Source organism: Biomphalaria glabrata, chromosome 14 (genome assembly GCF_947242115.1).
Source record: "Biomphalaria glabrata chromosome 14, xgBioGlab47.1, whole genome shotgun sequence".
In the NCBI taxonomy this organism is placed as follows: Eukaryota; Metazoa; Mollusca; class Gastropoda; family Planorbidae; genus Biomphalaria; species Biomphalaria glabrata.
The window spans coordinates 12198212-12224357 of NC_074724.1; the positions used below are offsets into that span (position 1 = coordinate 12198212).

At 38.9% G+C, this 26146-nt stretch overlaps 1 protein-coding gene across 1 annotated transcript; it reads left to right on the forward strand.

Moving 5' to 3' along the window:
* The first annotated feature begins 1209 nt into the window (after positions 1 to 1209).
* On the forward strand, positions 1210 to 25624 carry LOC106071607 (uncharacterized). The gene is made up of 12 exons (XM_056011324.1): positions 1210 to 1275; positions 4320 to 4395; positions 5054 to 5143; positions 12019 to 12113; positions 14314 to 14434; positions 16105 to 16251; positions 17999 to 18040; positions 18199 to 18240; positions 21050 to 21121; positions 22440 to 22466; positions 23701 to 23799; positions 25436 to 25624. The coding sequence occupies exons 3-12, from the start codon at positions 5077 to 5079 to the stop codon at positions 25576 to 25578; spliced, it is 855 nt and encodes a 284-aa protein (XP_055867299.1). The 5' UTR covers positions 1210 to 1275; positions 4320 to 4395; positions 5054 to 5076; the 3' UTR covers positions 25579 to 25624.
* Positions 25625 to 26146: the final 522 nt, after the last annotated feature.

The following is a 26146-nucleotide window of genomic DNA, read 5'->3' on the forward strand; positions in this document are numbered from 1 at the left end:
AATATATTGTTACGAATCTCACTATTCAGGCTCTCTGCAAACTGCACCATACACCACCAACGTAAAGAACTTGACAACTCAGGGCTCCAAAGTAACGTAACACTTTAATAGTTGAATAAATAACAGCCAATACTGTACAATTGGCAACACGTACACTGTACAAATATCTCTCCGATAACACCGTTCCGTAGTATCAACTCTTGCACTGGCCTCTCCGTCTCGTTCCGGGCTTGCACTGGGTTCAACAGTTCAGGACTGACGTCACACACTAGGCTTGTTGTGTCGGACTCGATCGCAGACCAAGATCAAGAGGCCAGCCGTCTCAACTGTACTTGACAGTACTCCGCACTGAACCGTCGTAATGCTCCGTACAGAACCACACCGCTGAACTGTGCTGTAGTCGACCGGACTGTAGTGAACCGGGCTCTGAACCCCTGCCGTGAACCCGCTCTGAACCTCGCTGTATTGAGCCCCTTTTCTCGACCGTCTTGACTGCGACACCTCCGCTCTTTATATAGGGTCCCTACTGGCCTTCTAGAACCGGACAGAACGCCGCTCGACGTTTCTAGGTGGTCAGATGACTACAACTCTCGTGACGCTGCGATCCTTCCCGAAATGTCCTGTTGACACTCGACTCGGCTGACAGTCGTAACTCGTCACGGTTGACCGCTCGTCTAGCGCTGGCCTAGGGCGATTTGCGTCGGCTGACTACACACACACCACTACCCCCATCTGTGCCACCACCAGGTTTATAACAATATAATAATAATAAGGTTTGTCTTCGAGTCCGAAGATTAGTGAGGAATGCAGCATTTCCCGTGGCTGCGCAGCTGTGACCTACATATTTTGCCACACTCAGGGCTGCATGAGTGTATAGTTCTGTAATTAATAGCCTATTCTATTTAAAATCCACAAAATGGTATTGCAATAGTTCCAAACTTTGAAAACTAAAGATCATTACTTATCTAAGACAGAAAGAGCGACTTTCCAGGATTCAGATCGAATTCCCTTACAGCTTGAAAAAGCGTTACGTACATAAGGATCGAATATGAATTTGTTTTCCAGTCTAGGTATAATATACATAGGTCTGTGATAAATTGATCAGCTCTAAACATGCGCATCACAACGAAGAATCACTAATGAAAGGAAATTTTGAAAAACTATAACTTTTTTTTGTTTACATTTTGTATGAAAAGACATTTCATCATTATTAGAAATTACTTCATAGATGTGTGAATGAATCGTGTTTGTATTATTGAAGTATTTCCACTGACTGTAAGTAACACATAGGACGTAATTATCTTTAGAAGGAACGTCTGTAGTTTCTAAGATAAGAAAAGATATATTAGTGGTATCACAAGATAGACGTATCTTATCTTATCTTATACAGACATTACTTCAAAAAACGAAGATAATTACGTCCTTCGTCCTACGCATCACATTTGTAAATCTAGTCATGCATGTTAATCAATGACTTAAACTCTGCTAAGTCGTTCGTTTTCCTGGCTGATTCAGGCAACCCAGTCCATTCTCTAACCATACTAATGGCAATAGGAAAGCAGGAGCACTTGTGCGATTTTGTTCTAGCATAAAGTAAAAGTTTAGTTCCTTTTTCAGACCGTGCGGTCTATATCTTTTTCTGACAAAAGTTTTACAAGTCTACATCTTCATCTAGTTCTTAAGTGGAGAAAACAAATTGAGTCCTCGAAACATGTAAGCTAGATCTAGCTTTAGACTCTAATAATAAAAAAAAAGTATAAGTGGGTATTAACTCAGACATAGAGGGAGATTGCAAATGTAGACTTTATTAGACGCACATTGTTTTAAAACTGTATTGTTTCGTTTCATCAATTTCGGAAGTTCCTTCAAAAAGAAAAACGTTCACGTCCTAATCCAAAACTTCCCGCATAGCGGCAGGGGAAATAAGCGAACAAGGTTGGACCTTTGAAACTTAGGATTATCGCGACAAGAGTCAGAAGTGCAGACCACACGACCAGGCAGCCATACGTAATCCATTTCTTTATTATTTTTTTTTTTTTACCTTGTTGTTGCTAATATTGAGACATTATTCGTTTATTCTTTTAGAAAAATTAGGATATAAGTCATAAAGATTCAAAGTCAAAGTCTTTTATTTATAAGGATAACTACAGAAAAATGTTTCACATGAGTCCTCTGCCCAAACCATGGCACGCCATACATATTTCTCCACATCTGATGTTGGCGCGAAGGTCGTTTTGGCGCCAGCCGTTTTGGCGACGGGACGTTTTGGCGCGATATACATTATGTACGTTTATTGTATTATTTCTTTTAAAAGAATTATTCATATCTATGTTTTGCATGAGTGTTTGTGTTAAGACATATTTTTCACGTATTAAATGTAAATGTGTGTTTGTGTTTTACATCATTTTATTTAATAAACATTTTGGCTTGTGTATGTGTGTTTATTAAGAGGCACACTTTTATTTTCAAAAAGTTTTTTTAAGATATTACTTTAAAATTTAAAAAAAAAATTAAAAAAAAATGAAACGATGATAGACTAAAAATTGATGCAATTATTTGTTTACATTAACATTGGTTTATTTAATGACTTTGGTATGTAGACTTTGGGCCGCTCTCGGAATTAAAGATTAAGGATTATAAATTCGCACCTAGGGATGTCAAGTGGAGTGCTAGAAACAGATTATCGTCTTACGCGTGAGAGAGGGGAGGAGTGGAGGAAAGAGTATATACAAGGAGTGAAATGTGAGCAGAAGAGAGGGGGCGGGATAGGTGTCACATGTAATGACCATTCCCAAGGAGATGATCGCCAGACGCATGACGCCAACGACCAGTGCTCGGTGCTGGTCTTGTCTTCATTTGTTTAACTCTACCTGCGTCAATGCGAGATGTGTCACCCAAATCACCCCTACCCAATTTCTCAAAATATATCTTTTCAAAGTATTTGTTTCTATCTATTGTCGCCCAGAGTGTTTGTTTATATTTGTGGATTCACGTTAGAGTTTGTACTGACCACATTCCGAGTCTTGATCTTTACTATGTGTGGAGTTATTGTCGTCATTCAGCGTAATAGAGCGTTAGATGTTTTGTTATATTACAGTGTGAGACTTAGCTAATTCGTATATTACACTAATGTCAAATAAAAAACTAAATCTTTTGGAAAGAAATCCAAAAATGTCATCCAGTGCGATTAGCAGAACTCACATATAGCATGTCATAACCATTCAGGAATCTGACTTATTATAGGCCTATATTCATGAAATAAGCAAAACCTTTATAATTAAAAAAAAAAACAATTCGCTGAACGGTGTTAGAATTCATACAATATTATGGTAGAGTGAAATAAACTTTATTATAAAAGTTACGTGCTTATTAAATTATCGTCAAATGATATCTCGCGCCAAAACGTCCCGTCGCCAAAACGGCTCGCGCCAAAACGTCCCGTCGCCAAAACGGCGGGGCCAAAACGGCGTCGCCAAAACGGCGGCGCCAAAACGTCACGTACCGGTCCACCGGGGTCTATTTCAGTTCTCTTTACGTCATTTACTGAGGATTTTCTTTGGACCTCAACTATGTGAGCGTGAGAACTCTCCAACTGTATATTAAATATACTGTGATGGGCTGGACATGTCTGCAGAATGGAAGACCACGGCATCCCTAAACAACTCCTGTATGGCCAATTAAGCGAAGGAAAGCGCTCGCAAGGTGGTCAAAGAAAGCGCTTTAGGGGCACCCTCAAAGCTTCCCTGAAAGCCTTCAGCATTGACCCAGGCACCATGGAGACAGAGACACACGACAGAGCATCATGGCGTCGCGCTGTGAAAACTGGCGCACAGGTTGCTGAGGAAAAGAGAACAACGCTGGCAGAATAAAAACGCCAGAGTAGAAAAGCAAGTCCCACGACACTAGCTCCAGCTGGAATAACCTGCCAAGTGTACAGCCGAACAGTCCGGGATCACATAGGTCTCACCAGCCACATGAGGAGGCATAAAACCCCTGTGCAAAACCCTCAGACCCCTGGATGACAAAGTGGTCATCATCGAACCACGATGGCCGAACTATATATATATATATAAAATACTATATTTCTGTCCTTAAATATTGACTTAGATTTATTTCTATTATTAATTCCATTTATATTGAAGCTTGTGGAGGGTAAACGCTTACGAATTAATCCAGAACCTCCATTGACTAAGATCCGGCTCTGAGAAAAAACATTGTTTTATGTAAATTTAAGACAATTGTTCAGTTGAAATTAACTTTTTTTTTTTTTCGATTTATCTTATTCATTGGTATATATGTATAAACATTTATGTCCACAGTGACAGTGACCCAAGTATGTAGTATGCCCATTGTATTCGGTTGTATTTTAGGATGACGTATGGGTGAACCTCTAAGGTATGTCACTTTTGTATTGTATGCGTTCAACTTTCTTCTTAGCTTATAAGTCTTCGTTATTAACAATAGAAAATTTTAAAATAAAGTAAAGTTATATTTTATACCTTTTGATCTAGGAGGCAGATGATGATAAGGTCAACCGTTTCTTTGACCAACGGTTAGCCAGCACAATGACGTACTGCCTTTACTTTCCCCAACTAAAGTCACGTACCCATTAGAGCTGGGTGGACTCTGGGACGCCCTAATATTCCTGAAATTTGAAATCCCAGTGTTCAACAAGATTCGAGCCCAGGACCCCATGTTCGGAAGCCAAGCGCTTAACCATATACAATAATAATAATTATGATAATAACAATGATAACAATAATAATGATAATAATAATAATAAGGCTTGTCTTCCGAGTCCAGAGATTAATGAGAATACAGTATTTCCCATGGCTACGCCTCCCCAGCTGTGACCTACATATTTTGCCACATCCAGCCAGGCGTAAAAATAGGAACAACAGACTAAACTTTTAAGGATTATAAAACTTATAGACCACAATATGTCACTGCAACAGTACAATTAAAAAAGCCTATAAAGTAAAAACACACACACACTCACAAACACACACACACACAAAGACAACATTTATGGTTTCTGGTTTACATTTGACAGCATGAAGACTACTGGGTTGAACTATGACATTAGGAACAAACGACCCGAGATTCTGCATCCTAGCTTTTACATGTGTCACAGCATTATCAGGTACTCTTTTTGTATCTCTCCACACTTTATATTTGTTTATATTAAATGGAGGTTGCTTAAGTCTAGGTCATTTTCTTTGCCTTAGTTTTACAGCTTAGCCAAGTCCAAAAACCCTCTCCAAAAATTAAAGCGAGACACAAAGGCTGTTCATACCACTCATCTAAAAAGGAAAAAAAAAGGTCTGGAAAATAGGTTAACAGGAATTTATTTTCTCGACAACTAATTCACCAAAGTCTTCAATCTCTCATAAATATGTTGAGAATATTTTTATTCTCATTTACCAGTGCAGACATGGGCTCAGTACTGGGACAATCATATTCTCTAGGAATGCCTTAATATCATGTCTATACTTCTATGATTTCTTTTATCAAATAAATTATAATTCTATACCTTTATATTTGTCCACCTTTGTAAGGTACTGTGGTGACACGGTTGCTGTGTGGTCAACCGTGACACACGGTCAAGTGTTGAGTATCGAGAGTTAGGGGACTTGGGGGAAGTGACTAGTGTGTAAACACGAGAGAGTGAAAGAAAGGTCAGCGAGTGAAGCAGGAGATCTGTACATAACGTTGCCGTGTATATGTGTTTTATTAAAATGTTCCACAATTAAAAGACACTTTAAACGTAAAAGGACTTGTTTCTTCACAACTGGCGACCACGACGAGATACGACGAGGCACAAGTAAGTGGAAATGTCGATGTACAAAATATTTAGAGAAGCGGGCAAGGAAAATGGCCTGCAAGGCGAAGAACTTGAAAAGTTCATTACACTAAAAATAACACAGGAGGAAGAAAGGGAAGAAAGGAGATTTAATAGGGAAGAAGCCAAAAAGAAAGAAGAAGATAGTAGAAGGAAGGAAATCTTACAACTAGAAGAATCCAAAAAGAAAGAAGAAGATAGTAGAAGGAAGGAAATCTTACAACTAGAACTAAAACTTAAAGAAAAGAAAGACAAAGAACAGCAAAATGAAAAGGAGGAACACTTTGACAAATACAAACAATTAGACAGAATGTCTCCATTTGACGAGAGCCAGAATGAGTGCATTGACTCATATCTACTGAGATTTGAGGATATAGCAACATCATGCAACCTCCCACAGACAGAATGGGCAAGAAGCCTCATGGGGCGCTTAAAAGGTAGAGCCATCAATATATGTCTTCAAATGAGAGATGAAGAAAGAAAAGAGTACGTGGCCGTGAAGGAGGCGTTGCTGAGACAGTTTGGCTCCACAAGTTACGAATACAGAAGGAGATTGAAAGAGTCGACACCTCTGGCGAACGACGATCCACAAATATTCGTCACCAACATGTCGATATACTTCGATCGATGGGTAGACCTGTCAAAAGTGGATCACAAATATGAAACCCTCAGAGAACACATCATAATGGACGCTGTGATGGAAGCTTACAATAATAATGTTAAAACATACGTCACGGAGCGAGAGCCAAAGACCATCAGCAGCCTGATAGCACAACTAAGGCAGTATAAGGCCGCACACCCAAGGGAAGTGTTAGCTAGAGAAAACCCAACTGCGACATCAGCTTTTATGGTGAACAACGCTGCAAGAATGCGGACTCCAAGCCCTTTATATAGAAGAGAGAACGCTGACAAGAGCCCAACATATAGATCTCGAAGAGAGAAAGATGAAGGAATGAGCCCAACATATAGATCTCGAAGAGAGAAAGATGAAGAAATGAGCCCGACCTATAGATATCGAAGAGACAACGATGAAGAAATGAGTCCAACATATAGATATCGAAGAGTGAAAGATGAAGAAAGGAGCCCAACATATACTTACAAGAATAGAGAATATCAAAGTAATCAGCAAAGAGTTCGTTTCCAATGTCAAATTTGTGGTAGAACAAACCACACAACAGAGACTTGCTTCTACAACCGACGCAATAAAGATTGGAACGACAGACCAAGAGATCGAGCATTTGCTGCCAAACACACTAATAAACTGCAGGTATACCCAGGCTTTGTGGGAGAACAAATGACCAACGTACTGTACGATACAGGTGCAACTGCAATTTTAGTCGCAAAAGAATACGTCAACCCACAAGAGTACACCGGAAGAAGACAAGACTGTGTTGGTTACACGGGTCAAGTAACTACACATCTGGTAGCACGTATCAACATACACACACCGTTCATCAGTGGTTGGCATGAGGCTTTAGTACTAGACAATAAGCCTGACAACATTGGTCTTATCATTGGCTGTATCAAAGGCTCTAAACCTTGCACAGTAGAAGAATTGAACAAGTGGAAAGAAAAATACACACAGAAATGTTCCATGGTTACTACAAGAGCTCAGAAGAAAGCAGAAGAAGTGCTAAATACAAACGATAACATACAAGTTCCTTATAACAATGAAAATGAAAATACAGAAACAGAAAATAGCGATATGAGAAGCCATAATCAAGTGAACAACCCGAATGAAATCTCCACAGAAAGTCAAGACCCACTACACATTAAAACAGAACAATTTGTCAGTGAACAGAAAAATGACCCAGATCTAATAAAACTCATAGAAAGTGAAGCTCCACCAAGACGAGGGTTAATTAAGATAGGCGAAGATGGTGCCTATGTGAGAGAAATTCATCTGAAAGCAGGCAAGACACAACAATTGCTAGTTCCAAAGAAGTATAGAGAAACAATTTTAAAGCTTGCACATGACACCCCGTTTGCCGGACATATGGGAGTAAAGAGAACATTGAATAGAATCTTGAATGAATTTTTTTGGCCTAGAATTACGCAAGAAGTCAAGGCCTACATAAAATATTGTCATATTTGCCAAATACATGGAGCAAAGGGAACATATATGCAAGCTCCAATACAAACAACAGACTTAAGTGAAATGCCATTTGAAAAGATAGCCGTAGATATTATTGGACCAATGCCAGTAATATCCGGAAGAGGCCATCGCTACATATTGACTGTTGTAGACATGTGCACACGGTTTCCAGAAGCAATACCATTGAAAAGAATTTCTTCCGAAGATGTCGGAGACGCACTAACAGCAATATTTGCAAGAACAGGTTACCCTCGCATAATACTGAGTGATCAAGGCACCCAGTTTAAATCAAATGAATTCGCACAGTTTTGCAAAACTCTGAATATTAAACAACAATTTGCTGCCCGTTTTCACCCCCAAGCAAATGGGATGTGCGAACGCCTGAATTCAACGCTGAAAACAATGCTGAACAAAGTAGCACAGGACAACCCAACAGACTGGGACAAGCTGATCAACCCCATACTGTTCGCCTACAGAGAAGTACCACACACAACAACGGGCTTCTCACCATTCGAGATGCTCTATGGCTCATCTGTTAGGGGACCCATGTCACTATACAGAGACTTTCTAGTAAATAGGAACATAGAACATGACGTACTCACAGGATACGATCTTGTCATCAAGACAAGACAAAATATAATCAAAGCATGCGAAACTGTCCAAAAGCAAACGAACAGAGAGAAACCAGAACTATTGAGAAAGCTAAATCAGGGGCGAAAGTTGAGAACACTACAAGTTGGTGATAATGTCATGGTTCTGCTGCCTGACAAAAATAACCAGCTATTTATAAAATGGCAGGGCCCATTCCAAGTCACAAAGGTGATTTCGAAGGTCGACTACAGTATAAACATCAGAGGTCGAGACAAAGTATTTCACATCAATATGCTGAAGCTGTACATGCCCAGACCATTTACTCTTTCAACAAACGCTAAGCAAGACACGCAAGACAGTCAGAGAGTTATGATGATAGAAACAATAGAGGAACCAGATGAATTACCGTGTCCAGTTATTGAAAGCTGTGAAACTGTGAAAGATATAGACACATCACACCTCCAGTATCCAGTTCAGCAAGATATTGATAAACTGCTAGCTCGATGGGCGCCAATATTCACAGACAAACCGGGTAGAACAACTGCCATAAAACACACTATCCAACTGACTGATACGAAGCCCACAAAATCCAAACCATATCCAGTTTCCTTACACCATGAAGAGATACTGAAAAAGGAAATTGAAACGCTTCTAAAAATGGGAATAATTGATACATCCACATCTCCATACTCAGCTCCAGCAGTCCTAGTGAAACAAAAGGAAACAACCGGGAAGATGCGTCTATGTGTAGACTACCGGAAACTAAACGCCATCACAGTGAAAGATACATACCCAATGCCTAACATAGAGAACATTATACCTAAACTTAGAGGTGCAAAATACTTCACTACTCTTGACTTAGCCAGAGGTTACTGGCAAATTCCACTAGACGAAGATGCTAAGCCACTTACAGCATTCACTACTCCATTTGGTTGTTACCAATGGAATTACATGAGTTTCGGCCTTAGTAACGCACCTGCGACCTTCAACAGAATGATGGCAAAACTGATAGGGAAAAGACCTGATGTCATTTTCTATCTTGATGACATTTGCGTCTTCCACAACACATTAGAAGAACACGTTGCTGGTCTGCAACAAGTATTCCAGATACTACAAGACAACGGACTTACAGTAAAACCTAGTAAGGTTAAAATCGCCAGAACAGAGATTGAATTTCTAGGGCACAGAATACAGCAAAATACGATCAGACCACTACAAGACAATATAAGCAAGATACTCAACTTAACATTACCTACAACAAAGGGACAAGTCCGAAGCATCTTAGGTTTATGTAATTACTATAGACGGTTCCTGGCAAATTTCACAGGTATTACACAACCTCTAATTGAACTGACAAAAAAAGGCATGCCAAACAAGATCACATGGAGCTCCAGACTACAGGAATGCCTGCAAAGCATTAAAAATGTCTTCTCAGACGACATAGTACTCCAGATTCCAGACATCAGAAACCCTTTCTACTTGGCAACAGATGCATCCTCCACAGCAGTGGGAGGCACTTTGATGCAGAAGTGTGATGCAACGCTAAGACCAGTCTACTACATTAGCAGAAAGCTGAACGCAGCAGAACAGAAATATTCCACGATAGAGCGTGAAGCTCTAGCTATTGTGTTCTGCATAACGAAACTATCCCGTTACTTGCTTGGGAAATCATTCATCTTGTTAACAGATCACGGCCCACTAGCTTATATCAATACAAATAAGCTAGCTAACCAGAGGATTACTAGATGGGCTTTAAAACTTCAAGACTTCAGCTTTACAGTTCAAGCTATTCCGGGACAAATCAACGTGATTGCTGACGTGTTGACAAGATGTGTCTAGGGACCGCTGGACTTAGGTTCATTCATTAATCAGATGATGAGAAAAATTAACAAATAACTTGTATGATAACTTTAAAATTTGTCTTGTCAAAATTGAATGAACATTACGCTTCTGAATTTATTTTTTTTTTTAATTTCATTCAGAGATGTGAAGGTTGTACTACTATTTAGTTTTTTAAAGTTTGTTGCATTGATTGTAGTCATAAATGTACTTTTAGAAACTAATATGAAAGAAACACAAAGTAAACAATTTCCTTAATTTGGAAGATATTTTGATGTAACATAAAGTATTAACTATTAGTGCATTTTTCACATGACAATGTTGGCATTCAAAAGATTATTGTTACATAGAAAAAAACTAAATGCGTGTATTTTTTTTTTGTATATAAGTTGTATAATATAACAGGAAAGCTTTCTACGATAGTTCAATTGGAAATGTTCCTTGCAATAACATATTATTGAAAATTTATTTGTCGTCATAGGCATTATCAGTTCTCTCATAATTGAAGATGCCATTGTATTACATATCATTATTTTTTTTCTTCTTGTCGATGTTAAACATTATTAATGTACACCCAAACTATTGGGTTCATGAAATTTTGATACGATCAAAATTTTTCTCTGCCCTGGGAGGACTGTGGTGACACGGTTGCTGTGTGGTCAACCGTGACACACGGTCAAGTGTTGAGTATCGAGAGTTAGGGGACTTGGGGGAAGTGACTAGTGTGTAAACACGAGAGAGTGAAAGAAAGGTCAGCGAGTGAAGCAGGAGATCTGTACATAACGTTGCCGTGTATATGTGTTTTATTAAAATGTTCCACAATTAAAAGACACTTTAAACGTAAAAGGACTTGTTTCTTCACAGGTACATTTTTTATTGCATAACTTATATCAACTCACTCTATCTGTCTGTCTGTCTTTCTGGTAAAATGTTTGTACAAGTTATTTCTTTCACACAGAATATTGGATCAAGTTGAAATTTTGTACAATTATTTGTTTTTACCTGACAAACAAGAATCAATAAAATAAATAAATTAGCGAATTATTTATTTAACTATTGGTAAACAATTATTTTGTTTGGTATTAAACAAGGGAAATAAATTTTACTTGAAAGATATGGTGGTATAAATTGAATTAGTTCCCTTTATACTTTGTGCAGAGAATTAGGTCATTGCTTAACTAACAGTAGAGATAACTGTTAAACCTTCTATTTTCATATGCACTTTCCATGGAACAGTGGTCATCATTTGGCTTGAGAGGCTTGAGCCCTCGAGTTTGAATTCGAGTAGTACAACTTTTGTTTTTAATTAAATACATTGAACAGCGATTACCTTTACATTTATTCCCATTTTCTACCCCCCCCCCCTTTTCCCTTTTTCCAACTGGTCAAAATTATTTCTAATCGCACAGATGTATTAATACTAGTGTAGATCAATTACAAATTTAATTACATGACTGATCCAAATTGATATAACTACACTTAATATAAGCTTTTTATTTTTCAAATTATTTTTGAATTTTGTTGCCCTTCCCTTCTATGAATGTTTAGTTGTCTGGTATGTCTACTCAAGAGGTGGACACAATGTTATCTTTCGATCTTATTCATTACAGTCCATCTAGCTCACTTTTGCTGCACTTGTTTCTCCTAACAGCTGTGTTGAGTTCTCCTTGTGAAGAAGCGAACGTATACGAGAAACTTTGTGTATTCTGTTCTATGTCTCCACCTGTCAGTTTTAATGATACCAAGGTAATCAGCCCGAAATAGTTGTTTTACAGGAGTCGTGGTGGTTGAGTGGTAAGGCTCTTGGCTTCCGACCGAGTGGTCCAGAGGTTCAAATCTTGGGATTTTTTAATTTCGGGATTTTTAGGACCTCCCAGTGTCCATCTGACTCCACTTGTCAGTTTTAAAAATACGTAGCTAATCTGCCCCAAATAGTTGTTTTATAGGAGTCGTGGTGGCTGAGTGGTAATGCGCTTGACTTCCGACCGAGTGGTCCAGAGGTTCAAATCTTGGGATTTTTTAATTTCGGGATTTTTAGGACCTCCCAGGGTCCACCTGTCTCCTGAATAAGGCTGGTCATTGTGCTGGCCACATCATATAATAATGCTTGTCAACCCTCGATAAACGTTGACCATAGAAATATATGACCTTTAGATCATCTGTCCTAACTAAGGATCTCAGTACCCTGAGAGGGCTACTTGACTTTAGTATAGAAAACTTCGTGTTCCATGGCACAAGTCACTAATAGTCTCGGACTCCCGGCAAGTAAGTTGTTAATAGCCGACCTAATAAAATAATTGATAAGTGCTTTTGTTTTGAATTTTTAGTATAGACGTGTCAGTGATGACGTAGCAAGATAGGATTTTAGTTTTATTAGGATGTCCCATATAACAAAAGGATGTGTGTGTGTGTTTTATTTACACTGATATCTGTGATTCTTATATATACACAGTTAGTATGGCCATTTTAGTTAAAGCAGTTTAGAAATATAGAAGTTGAGGGCTTTAAAGGTTACCCATTGTGACTGGATAACTAAGCAAGGTGTCTTACAACTGACGAGAGCGTGGTAGTCCTAACATTTTTATGCAGATACATTTTTGTTACTTAAATTGGTAAATCTCTTTTGAATGAAATGGCTTCTGCTTGTTTCTACCATAGCAGTGATTTATTCATTACCTTGCCAGTTTTAGTCAACTGGATAAAATATTTTGGCTTGAATTCTTCTAATTAGACTGTTTGTAAAGAATACAACTTTCACATTTTTTAGTTTAATCATGCTTAGTCGAAAAATATTTGTATTCTGTTTCCATTATTGTAACCTTTGTCCATACACATTATGTATACACACACACACATTTTCTAAAACATGTTCGTTGTAGCTGATATAGAGCATAGAATCCATTTACTTTGCTCCTCGATGCTACAGTTTTATGCAAATTTCTCTTCAAAATGTGGCCGTACTTTTTCTCTTAACTCTTTTTCTCCTGATATACCATACCGTTGTGGCCATTAAATTAACTTAATTTCTGAACTTGTAAACTTAAATTTGTGTTATAAAAAGGGTCCTGCATTTATCTACACCAATTATAACATTTCCTGATTAAAAGAAAACCATTAATTGAAGTTTACTCGTAAAAGGTAGTGACGTACACATGGGGAAATGAAAAATTCCTCCAGAAAGTGGAAAAAAATTACTGAGAGATAGAGTTAAGCAAAAAAAAAAACAATCATAGGCTTCTACGGTCCAATTAGTGGGGGCTTTAAATTGTTATCAGAAAGTTGACCAAGTGTCCTTACCGGTCGATGACTTGTAGCACCAAACTGCTGGTAGACAACTAAACCGGTGTAGTGTAGGCGTAATATTTCTTGTGTTTTTTTTAAATAAATATTTGACATGTTTCGGATGTTCCTTCAGAGTTGAAGATAGTTTACTTCCTAGTCCAAACCCCCGCAGGACGACAGGGGATGAGAGCGGGCAGGGTTTGAACCCGGGACCATCGATAAATTCAAACGACAGTCCAGCGTGCAAACCGCACGACCAGGCAGCCATCCATAATATATCTTAATTAATTAACTTGAAAAAACTTGATTGACTTCCTTGAAACAATACTAAATATAGCTTTATTTATAATAGAGACAAAGTCAAGTTAATATGAAATGAAATTATTGAAGCAGATTTAGGTAATAATATCGTTTAACAAAATTTAACTCTCTACAATCTACAGTATCATAACATTTTAGTCTTACTTTCTTGAGTCGCCTCCCATAAGACCAAGTGACGACAATGCCACCTATGTTGCATCATTCAGAACCAATCGCCAGGGTCTTCCCACCGTAACCATAGAAATACAGACACACACACACACTCTATAAAATCCTGTGAAACATTGTGTCCACCTAAAGCCATATCGAAATGAAATATACTTACTTTCTCTTTAATGTCCAGACTCAGTGTAAGAGCAATGATGTGGAGCTCGATGTCTTGTCCATACCTGAGGCAATCAACCTTCTTCAGTTGCAGACATTAAGTAACATTTGCAGACGTGTGACCAACAGCTCCAAATTGTGTTTGTGTCCGCCTCTGAGGCTTTTTAGTTGCTATTTTTGTTCTTAATATTTTTTTATTTCACTCTCTTTCACTCTCTCTTTCTCTCTGTGTGTCTCTGTGTGTCTCTCTCCCTCTCTCTCCGTTTCCCTCTCTCCTTCTCTCTCTTTGTCTCTCTCTCCCACGGTCTCTCACTCTCTCTTTGTCTCTTTTTATCTCTCTCTCTTTTTATCTCTCTCCCCCGTTTATCTATCTCTGTCTCTATCTCTTTATCTCTCTTTCTCTCTCAGTTGTTGTATATTTATTTATCTCTGTTCTGAAATTATCTCTGTTTTAGGTATCTTGTATCTCTCTCTCTCTCTCTTTCTCTCTCTCTCTCTCCTTCTTTCACTTGTGCTGAATTATAAGTTCGGGAAACAGGAGGCCATTATAGTCGATATTAGTGATTTCATCGTTCTACAAAATCTAGCACTCCACTACCTATAAAATACTTCCTGCTGGCATGCGTCTCAAATAGCCTCTGACGACCAGTCCAACTCCTGGCCTTTACGTCTGGCGGAACTGTTTTCACTAAAAGAAGAAGGGGCGTAGGCGAAACACTGGCGCCTAAGCCAGTAAGCTTCGAACTGGAGAGGCTCGTTAGCCCTTACTGTCTTCCAACGTAGGAGAAGAATAACTCCTCAATTCAAACTTTTCCTGCATTAAAGCTACACCCATTCATGGTAAAGGCTTTGGTAGTCCACCCTTACGAAAAATCAGGACACGGCAACCTTTAGGCAGTTTCCAGCAATCAGAGCCTGCGACGTCGTTGACCACAAAGTGTATGGGCACTCACCATTCCATTGATTCATCAGCTACGTCGAGAATGGGGTACTGATATGCGGGCGACTCAGCTAGGTCCCGGGCGACAAAAGGAGGCCATATAATTGTCTATCATTAAAACTTGACTAGCTAATAAGAAAATTTCATTTCTTGTATTTAAAAATCTATTCTCTAAAAAATATCATGAGATATATAGAAAATAATCTTACAGTTATTGTCTTTTCATCAAACAAAGAGAAACACAATTTGTTCCAACGCTTATATGTCACTAGCTCTCTATGTTTCTTGCATGTCTGCACCTCTTCTACTCATCAAATCGTCATCACATTTGACATACATGTTCATGCTTGATGTCAGCACATAAATTAAAAAAAATAATCTTATTAGTTCATCAATAACCCCTAGTTATTTAATCCTGTTTTTATATACTAAGCTAGGGGAGATAAGCATTATGTTGAGAATTAGGCGACTAGAATTGAAAGATAGGTAGGGAACTAATTACATACAGTGGCAAAGCTAGGGTGGGGGGGGGCGGAGGGGGGCGAGAATTTGAAAATCCCCCCGGGACCCCACTTGAAGGGGGCCCCCAAATGAGTATTTCTTACATTAAATATTAAATATTACGCAAAATGCCGGGTCCGCAACGAGGTCAAGCCCCCGGGCCCCCAAGTGATGGAAAATTCCTAGCTAAGCCCCTGATTAGATACATATGTAAAGATATTATCAAAGGCTGTTCGTTTATTAATCAATTATAAACAAAAATTTGTAATGGATTTGGTAAGTAACATTATCTTATATACCATTTTCACAAAACGTTGAATTATTAAAGCCATTTTTTTTTTTGCATTCCCAATTAAATGAAATATTTAGTCTGGGTGAAGACCGGACTTCAGCATGACAACCAATCAAATCTCCATGACAGAGCAGACGGCCTATCATGCACTGGCCTAGACGCTTTGAACAATATGCTAGTGGAAAGCAATTGTTCCTTTAAGTTTTATGTGATATGTGCAAAAGGTAAATAGTTTAGTTCTTTTATAATACGTCACAGAGTTTTCTTAGCCTTGGTCAAGTCTATCTCAATCTGACTGCATTTAGAAACAACATCTCATAGAATATTGAATGATGAAACTTGTTTCAATAGATCTTCGTGTGTTTTGAATTTTAACACGGTACCATTAATTGTTAGGTTCAGGGTCGGATTTACGGTAGCACATCCAGTGAAACCATCCAGGACCAAACCTTTTAAAGGGGCCTCTATAAAATAGGCGTATAAAAGTAAAGTTCCCCTTTCAGACAATGCGATCTATAGGCCAGATGATGTAAAGGTCATCTGTTTCTTTGGCCCACGGTTAATCTATTGTCAGTTACCCATTAGAGAGGGGTGTACTCAGGGGCGCCCAAAGTTCCGGAAATTAAAAATCACATTATTCACCAGGATTCGAACGCTGGAACCTCAGTTCGTAAGCTAAACGTTTTATCGCTCAGCCTCTGCGCCTCCCAAAAAAAAAAAAAGACATATTGAATATAAAACGAAAAGAAAAATGAAATTGAATGGACAATTACTTTAAAGTAATCCTTTCTCACAAAAGTCTTTTGTGCAGAATATTTACTTTCTTGGATACCATATTTAAAACATAATGTTGACTTAACATATCGTTTGTATTGCTTTACTTGTTAAAAGCACCACTAGCCCCAAACCACAACTTTCGTTAGTATTTGTGTATAAGATATGCGAAAAAAGAAAAGAAAAAAAAAACAAGAAAAAGAATAGCCACTTAAAAGTTACGGATGGCTACCTGGTCATGAGGTATACACTTTGTCTTATCGTCACAATTGTTAAATCCGGCTCACTTTTCTCCCCTGCCTTCCTGTAGATGTAGACGTAACTAAATGTTTTCTGATTGTGCCGATGTGCCTCAAATCAAAAATCAAATCAAATCAAATCATTCTGATGAAGTGTCTGAAACGTCGAAAAAAAATCTCCGACCTGGACACTGCAACATCACCAACCGGCTTCTAAGTAAACTACACGACCAGAGATCCACTCTCTCGTCTGGTTTTGACAAGATATTCGCCAAATCACGCCCACTTATATCTTCACTCACAATGACTATTTTACTGTACGCGGCCCAGTTAAAATGTATATCTTTAGTCATAATGTATGTTGCCAGGAATAGAGTCTCTCCAATCTCTGGTCAGTTATAATATCTGTCGCCAGTCTTTTGTCAAATATAGAGTCTCTATAGTCTCTCCTCCGTTATAGTGTCTGTCGCATGGCATAGAGTTTTTTTGCCATTTATAGTTTCTGTCGCCAGGTATAGAGTCTCTCGTAATTAACAGTGTCTGTCGCCAGGTATAGAGTCTCTAGTAATTAATAGAGTCTGTCGCCAGGTTAAGAATCTCTCCAGTCTCTCGTTAGTTATAGTGTATGTCGCCAGGTATAGAGTCTCTTTTCAGTTATAGTTCAGTCTCTCATCAGTTATAGCGTCTATCGGCAAGTATAGAGTATATTGCTAGGTAAAGTTTCTTTCGCCCGTTGTAGAAGAATATTTATTGAAGACTTAAGGAATATCGATGAATAACAGTAATGGTCCTGACGTAACTTCATTGTCCCAAACAATTGTAGGTAAGTAGTGTGTCTATTTCTGTTGTCCTTCGCCAGCTATTGAGTCTTTTTGTCAGCTATAGTTTCTGTCGCCCGTTGTAGCAGAATATTTATCCAACACTAAAAGAATATTTATATATTTTTTGTTATTGTCAGCTCGAGGTCAAGACCTAACATCAGTGCCCCAAACAATTGAATGTAAGTACTGTGTCTATGATTGTTGTCTTTCGCTAGGTATAGAGTCTGTCGCCAGGTTTTGTGTCTGTCGTCATTTATAGTCTGTCAACAGGTAAAGTGTATGTCGCCCGTTCCAGAAGAATTATAGATTGATAGATAACTTTTTTTTCTATTGACAGCTCAAGTACCAGCGGTAACGCCAGATTTCCGCATAATGGTAGGTAAGTATTGTGTCGATTTCTTACAAAGCTTATATCAACTCACTCTGTACATCCAATCTTGGACCAAACTGAAATTTTGCACAATTATTTCTTTTACCCGACAACACAAGAATCAATAACAAAAATTAACCAATTAATTAATTAACTATTGGTAATAAGGTACTTTGTTTGGTATCTCCAACAAAGGGAGACTAAAGTGGTGGTATAAGCTGACTTACTCCCCTTTATATTAGGCTGTCGTATTAGGCTTAGTGAACCTTAACATAAAATAGAAACAATACAATAGCAATACAATCTTCCATGTTCATAGACTCTTCACTCACAGAGTAGCTCCCACGTTAGCTTGAGAAGCCTGAGAAGGCTTTACCTTACAGTTCGAATTGGGGTCGATTCCTTTTAAAAAAAAAAACTTCTTGTAACGGACCTTAAGACTCATAAGTACAATGATGTACAATAACAATGAGAATTTTCCCCACTTGGACATGAGACCGTTGAAACTCATGACCTAAGCGATGACGTACTGAATGTTGTCTTACAGAAATCTAGGAGTCAATATCCAGGTATTCTGTATGTGTTCTAACAAGTCCTACTTAGATCCAGGAATGGGAAACTCTGAACAGCCAAGCACTTAATACATGAATGTTCAAATAAGAGTTCGTCAAAGAAACTATCTACTGTCTACTATTAGTGAGACTGTGTGTTTAACCATTAACCTTGTGATTTGAACCAGATTATAAAAGAATGCTTTTGATTGATGCGGTAGCCTTTGGCTAGGATGTTCTTGTCTTCAAAACTTAAAAATATAAATACAAAAGGCTGTAAACAACAGAGTGAAGTCCGGATATTTTCACATTCTAGGTCTAAGCCTGCCGGACGGAGGACATGTCCTCCTTTTACCGAATGTCTGGTCATCAAAATCATGATGTAGTGAAAAAGTCTTGAGTAGGGTTAGGTTTCGATTGGAGTTAGAATAAGGAGGGGGGGAGAACCTTATTGTATGGTTCGAATTGGGGTTTATAGTGAGGGGTTCAGAGGCTGTTCTGCAGTTGCTTGGGCACATGGTTGAAGAAAACGGTATGGGGTTGCTGTTTAGATTACACTTGGTTGGGGGGAGGGTCGAGGTGTTAGAGTGGTCATGGTCGGTGCTGTGATTCGGGTTGGGGGTCGAGGTGTTAGAGTGGTCATGGTCGGTGCTGTGATTGGGGTTGAGGGGTCGAGGTGTTAGAGTGTTCATGGTCGGTGCTGTGATTGGGGTTGAGGGGTCGAGGTGTTAGAGTGTTCATGGTCGGTGCTGTGATTGGGTTTGGGGGGTCGAGGTGTTAGAGTGTTCATGGTCGGTGCTGTGATTGGGGTTGAGGGGTCGAGGTGTTAGAGTGTTCATGGTCGGTGCTGTGATTGGGTTTGGGGGGTCGAGGTGTTAGAGTGTTCATGGTCGGTGCTGTGATTGGGGTTGAGGGGTCGAGGTGTTAGAGTGTTCATGGTCGGTGCTGTGATTGGGTTTGGGGGGTCGAGGTGTTAGAGTGTTCATGGTCGGTGCTGTGATTGGGGTTGAGGGGTCGAGGTGTTAGAGTGTTCATGGTCGGTGCTGTGATTGGGTTTGGGGGGTCGAGGTGTTAGAGTGTTCATGGTCGGTGCTGTGATTGGGGTTGAGGGGTCGAGGTGTTAGAGTGTTCATGGTCGGTGCTGTGATTGGGGTTGAGGGGTCGAGGTGTTAGTGTGTTCATGGTCGGTGCTGTGATTGGGTTTGGGGGGTCGAGGTGTTAGAGTGTTCATGGTCGGTGCTGTGATTGGGTTTGGGGGGTCGAGGTGTTAGAGTGTTCATGGTCGGTGCTGTGATTGGGTTTGGGGGGTCGAGGTGTTAGAGTGTTCATAGTCGGTGCTGTGATTGGGGTTGAGGGGTCGAGGTGTTAGAGTGTTCATGGTCGGTGCTGTGATTGTGTTTGGGGGGTCGAGGTGTTAGAGTGTTCATGGTCGGTGCTGTGATTGTGTTTGGGGGGTCGAGGTGTTAGAGTGTTCATGGTCGGTGCTGTGATTGGGTTTGGGGGGTCGAGGTGTTAGAGTGTTCATGGTCGGTGCTGTGATTGGGTTTGGGGGGTCGAGGTGTTAGAGTGTTCATGGTCGGTGTTGTGATTGGGTTTGGGGGGGTCGAGGTGTTAGAGTGTTCATGGTCGGTGCTGTGATTGTGTTTGGGGGGGTCGAGGTGTTAGAGTGTTCATGGTCGGTGTTGTGATTGTGTTTGGGGGGGTCGAGGTGTTAGAGTGTTCATGGTCGGTGCTGTGATTGTGTTTGGGGGGGTCGAGGTGTTAGAGTGTTCATGGTCGGTGTTGTGATTGTGTTTGGGGGATCGAGGTGTTAGAGTGTTCATGGTCGGTGTTGTGATTGTGTTTGGGGGATCGAGGTGTTAGAGTGTTCATAGTCGGTGCTGTGATTGTGTTTGGGGGGTCGAGGTTTTAGAGTGTTCATGGTCGGTGCTGTGATTGTGTTTGGGGGGGTCGAGGTGTTAGAGTGTTCATGATCGGTGCTGTGATTGTGTTTGGGAGGTCGAGGTGTTAGAGTGTTCATAGTCGGTGCTGTGATTGTGTTTGGGGGGTCGAGGTTTTAGAGTGTTCATGGTCGGTGCTGTGATTGTGTTTGGGGGGGTCGAGGTGTTAGAGTGTTCATGGTCGGTGTTGTGATTGTGTTTGGGGGATCGAGGTGTTAGAGTGTTCATGATCGGTGCTGTGATTAGAGTTGACGTTGTGTTAAGTATGGCGAACAAAAAATTGGGGTTTTGTAAAATACAAGTTTATTATTTGTTTATTTACTACAGGACCACAGACTCCGGCACATTTTTTCACAGGACCACAGTATCCCGCACGTTTATTCACAGAAGAGACAACACGTAAGATATGCCATTACTTTGTTAGTGTTCAAGCTATGTATTGTAGTGCCTTTCAAATCATCGTAACTGTTTTGTAATTTTAAGACAGTGATGCCCAAACTACGGACCTCGGGCCGTGTCCGTCCCGCAACGTGGTACTATCCTGCTCCTCGAAACCTAATTTTTGCTACAGAGGCCGGGTTTCATTGGTGAGGCATCTGGGTAATGCCTCCAGCCGCAACATGGTTTTTGGGTGGAAACGACCGTTAAAAACAACGATTGGGCCAATAGAGAAGTAAAAGAAGACCCCCATTGGAGTGCCTAAGAAATATGTCCATGGCAGTGGCGGAGATGTGAAAGAACAATGTTCAATGGATGCATTTTACCAATAAAACATCTACTGTACACAATAATTGCTTTTTTTTTTCTTTTCTTTTGTTTTTTTAATACAATATTTTATACAAGTTTAATCTAACCAGGGCCGGTCTTAGGCCACTGCAACCTATGCGGCCGCAGTAGGTCCAGCACTTTCATAGGCCCGCGCGATTTCTAGATGTTAATTAATAAATTAAACAATTTTAACTTATTATTAAAGCACTTTCATAGGTCCGCGCGATTTCTAGATGTTAATAATTAAATATAAACAGTTTTAACTTATTATTAAAGGGTTTATGGAATTCTCCTGAAATTGTAAAATATATGAAAAAAGTCTGATGCAAATCTCATTAAAAACAGACAAAATTGTCTTTTTGATGTGTCATTCAATATGGACAACACCAATCCTACTTGCGATAAAAAAGAAACGGCATTGTCAGTTTTTATTTAATTAAAATGTAATAATGAGGCGAATTTTAACCAAAACAAGTAGTTCAAATACTTAATTTACTGTAATAGTCACTGGCATATAAATATCGTTCTAAATCTATCTCGACCCCTTATAAAAAAAAGCGATATTTTGCTAGTCGATAGTCTATCTAAAAGGCAGAAGGCTTTTTGTTGGAAAACTACTATCTAATGTAGATGGCTCGTAAAGTTAATTTGACAGTTAGTTTGTACTTAGTAAAGTATGAATAAAATGCAAAGAGGAATATATTTTCTAATACGAAATCTTAATTTTCATTTATTATCCTTATCACAACCCAGAATAGGCTCCGCGCAATCCGTTTCGCATAGGGCACCGCAATCTGTAGGACCAGCCCTGCATCTAACATACCAAACTTGAGTCAACAAAGTCAAAGTAATAACCACATGTGCTTCATACGCAATTTTTTTTAAAAGTCATCCAAAAGTAAACTTGACAAAAGAACTTATCAAGTCGTTTTTTTCCCTTTCTTTTCAGCATTCAGATCTATAGATAGTAAAAAACGTAAGTATGTGTACTTTATATGTTCTCTTCATTCCTATAATACTCTATGTGTACTTTATATGTTCTCGTCATTCCTATAATACTCTATGTGTACTTTATATGTTCTCGTCATTCCTATAATACTCTATGTGTACTTTATATGTTCTCGTCATTCCTATAATACTCTGTGTGTACTTTATATGTTCTCGTCATTCCTATAATACTCTGTGTGTACTTTATATGTTCAGGTCATTCCTATAATACACTATGTGTACTTTATATGTTCTCGTCATTCCCATAATACTCTATGTGTACTTTATATGTTCTCGTCATTCCTATAATACACTATGTGTACTTTATATGTTCTCGTCATTCCTATAATACTCTATGTGTACTTTATATGTTCTCGTCATTCCCATAATACTCTATGTGTACTTTATATGTTCTCGTCATCCTTATAATACTCTCGCCTGGAACAGCAAAGGTTTAGCGTTATTCAGTCACAGCAGGTCGTGAACACAAAACCCATAATGGTTGACACCAGCGTTTCTCAAACCCCACGAAATGACACATTTTTTAGTTCGCGCCCAACCATAGCCAGATTGATACCTGGAGGAACTCAAACTCAATAAAATAGTTGTTAAATAAATCTTTAAACTTATAGTCTATCTACACTAAATTTTTAAACTTATAGTCTATCTACAATAAATCTTCAAACTTATAGTCTATCTACAATGTGATGGACTAAGCAAACAAAATGGGAGGGGGAGAAAGATCTATCCAGCCATCTATCCTGCACAGATATCCGGCCAGAGCCGAATATGACGAAATAGTGAAAATGGCCGGATATTCTGCCGTATCTGGAGCTACTATGCATATAAACCGAAAGTTCAAGAATGTACTACTGCCGGAAGCGAACCATTTTCCTATGGGTTAATTTACTTTTCAATTTAGAAAATGGAAACTTTGAGAAGCCAATGTATTAAAAAAAAACAATAAAAACTTCCTGTTTACACTTCTCTTGGGACCTTGACGCGTACACCACGTGTGTCTTTGGCTGGCACAGTAAATGAAAAAGTAATGGATACTACTCTATGTTTTAGCACAGGTCTACTTTTCTATTTCCCTTTAAGTTGGGTTCAGAATACATAGACACCGATTTTTTTATGTGCCGTTTAGCTATCAGTCCAGCATGCATCTGAAGATTTTGTATAGTAAGTCCATGAGAACATTTCTCTCGTTCTATTTCATAAAGCTTGCAGCTGGAACTGTTTACGACGACTCTGCCACAACGACACAGGGGCGTGTCTTTCTGGGTGCGTTGGTGACAACACTGGTGACTATTGCGATAAAGGTAGGTAGGCCTATATATGTTAAAGATCTCTGTCTGTTAAATCTCTTTATGACACTGTCTGTTAAATCTCTTAATGACTCTGTCTGTTAAATCTCTTTATGTCTGTGTCTGTTAAATCTCTTAATGACACTGTCTGTTAAATCTATGGCACTGTCAGTTAAATCTCTTTATGACACTGTCAGTTAAATCTCTTTATGACAGTGTCTGTTAAATCTCTTTATGACACTGTCAGTTAAATCTCTTTATGGCACTGTCAGTTAAATCTCTTTCTGACACTGTCAGTTAAATCTCTTTATGGCACTGTCAGTTAAATCTCTTTCTGACACTGTCAGTTAAATCTCTTTATGACACTGTCAGTTAAATCTCTTTATGACACTGTCTGTTAAATCTCTTTATGACACTGTCTGTTAAATCTCTTTATGACACTGTCTGTTTAAGCTGTATGTCCCTCTGTGTTTAAAAACTCATCATGACAATATCCGTCTATTGGCGACACTGCGTATTAAAAGCAGTCAATGTGTAGACAAACATCACCACGTGACCATGTCCCAAGACAATGTAGGCAATGGGAATCGAAGGCGAATGCTAAGAACATTTCTTTCAGAACGCTGCTGCAGCCAGATAAAAAGTCAACCTGAAGGATCTTTACAACATGTCGATTTCCAATAAAATACGACGATAGCATCATCGTCATCATCATCATCATCATGCTATAATGGGTTGCCTGAATCAGCCAGGAAAATCGACGATTTATCAGAGTTTAAGTCACTCACTAATATGCAATAGGCCTACTAGATTTTCACGTGTAGACCCGCATGGTGTACATTATTTTGTTAAGAAAGAGCTTCTGTAATACATAGCAAACTTAAGATTGATTCATCTATTTCAGGCTAAAGTATCCCACTTAATTGAGTTATAGAGCGTTTCGTCAATAACGCAATAGTCTTGGGTTCGATCCTCATAATGGCCATATTATTTATTTATATGAATGTTGAGTTTACTATATTGCTTTAACATAAAGTAAGAATGGATGTTTTACACATTAGACTACAACAAGCTTTTCTAGTCTGTCTGTCTGGAAAAAAATTACGCACGTTATTTCTCCCACAAATATCGGATCAAGTTGAAATTATAAGTAATTATTTTTTTTACCTGACAAAACAAGATTCAATACAAACAAAAACAAAAACAAACAAACAACAATTAGTTAATTAACTATTGGTAATTAATTTGTTTGTTTGGAATCGAACAAGGGAAAAAATAGTACTTGGCAGATGTGGTTGTATAAGTTCAAGTCGTTTTCTTGAGAAGGCTTTAGACCTGAGTAACTGACAGAGCACGTTTTTTTAATGTATTTAAAAGTGATCACGGTAACATTCATGCAGATACCCCCTTTTTCCTCCTTCTTTTCCCAACTGGTCCAGACATAGCGAATTGAGAAAGCTTAAAGCATGAAATAGCGCTACAAACAAAACATTGTTAAAAATATTTCTAATTAAACAGATTTATTATTGCTAGTCTAGATCTATTACAAATTTAATTACCTGACTGATCCAAAACTAATTGATACATATACATTTAATATGAGCTTTTATTATATATTTAAAACAAAATGTTTTTGTCGTGTTTCTTTCAGTGAAATTCCCGATAGAATTGACCATTATGTTGTCGTGCTTGCTGGTGCTGGGGATGGCAGCAGTGACGCTGTTGATAAGGAAACGTGATATCTTCTGTAACTTTGACATTTACTACGACAATGCAGAATGGGACTATTTTTAGTGCCACTGAATCCACTAGAAATACATTAAAAAATTACACACTAAAATAGTGGCGTTCATTGTGTTATTAGTGTAGCACATGTGTGTGTGTGTGTGTTTGTGAAGAGGGCAAAGTGTGCCGATAGAGGTCATTAATGTGGAGATGAACTCCGATGGGAAGCAGGGCTGGATGGGCAAATCTTCCTAGAGAGCCCTGGCGAGAAACTCTTTTGTTCGGCGTAGTACCTCAAAGTTTCTATACAGATACGTTACAAAGCAGCTCTCGGAGATGTGAACACTTTCGCAAGAAGTCCGCCACTATTTCCACTGATTCTCCATCACAATTTGGCCGGACTCAAGTCAGCACCAATCGGGCAGCGTCCCGTTCTGCACTGCGCAATTATAGTTTGTTCCGGCGTACAAATGTGGAAGCTTGTGTCACCTGTTTGATTTGTGAGGCATTAGGTTCATGTTTGTGTATTTGTTGGTTTATTTACGACACTTCGATGTAACCTGTATCAAGCATTCAGTCATGGATGAGCATCACTTCGTTCTACAGTCTCAACATTTATGATGATATATAGAAAGCC

Excerpts from the sequence above, each read along its gene's own strand:
- LOC106071607 (XM_056011324.1), top strand. The coding sequence starts at position 5,077 with ATGACATTAGGAACAAACGACCCGAGATTCTGCATCCTAGCTTTTACA. Across the intron at positions 12,114-14,313 it reads TCAGTTTTAATGATACCAAG|ACTCAGTGTAAGAGCAATGA; the intron begins GTAATCAGCCCG and ends TTTAATGTCCAG. Across the intron at positions 14,435-16,104 it reads GACCAACAGCTCCAAATTGT|TCTGGGTGAAGACCGGACTT; the intron begins GTTTGTGTCCGC and ends TGAAATATTTAG.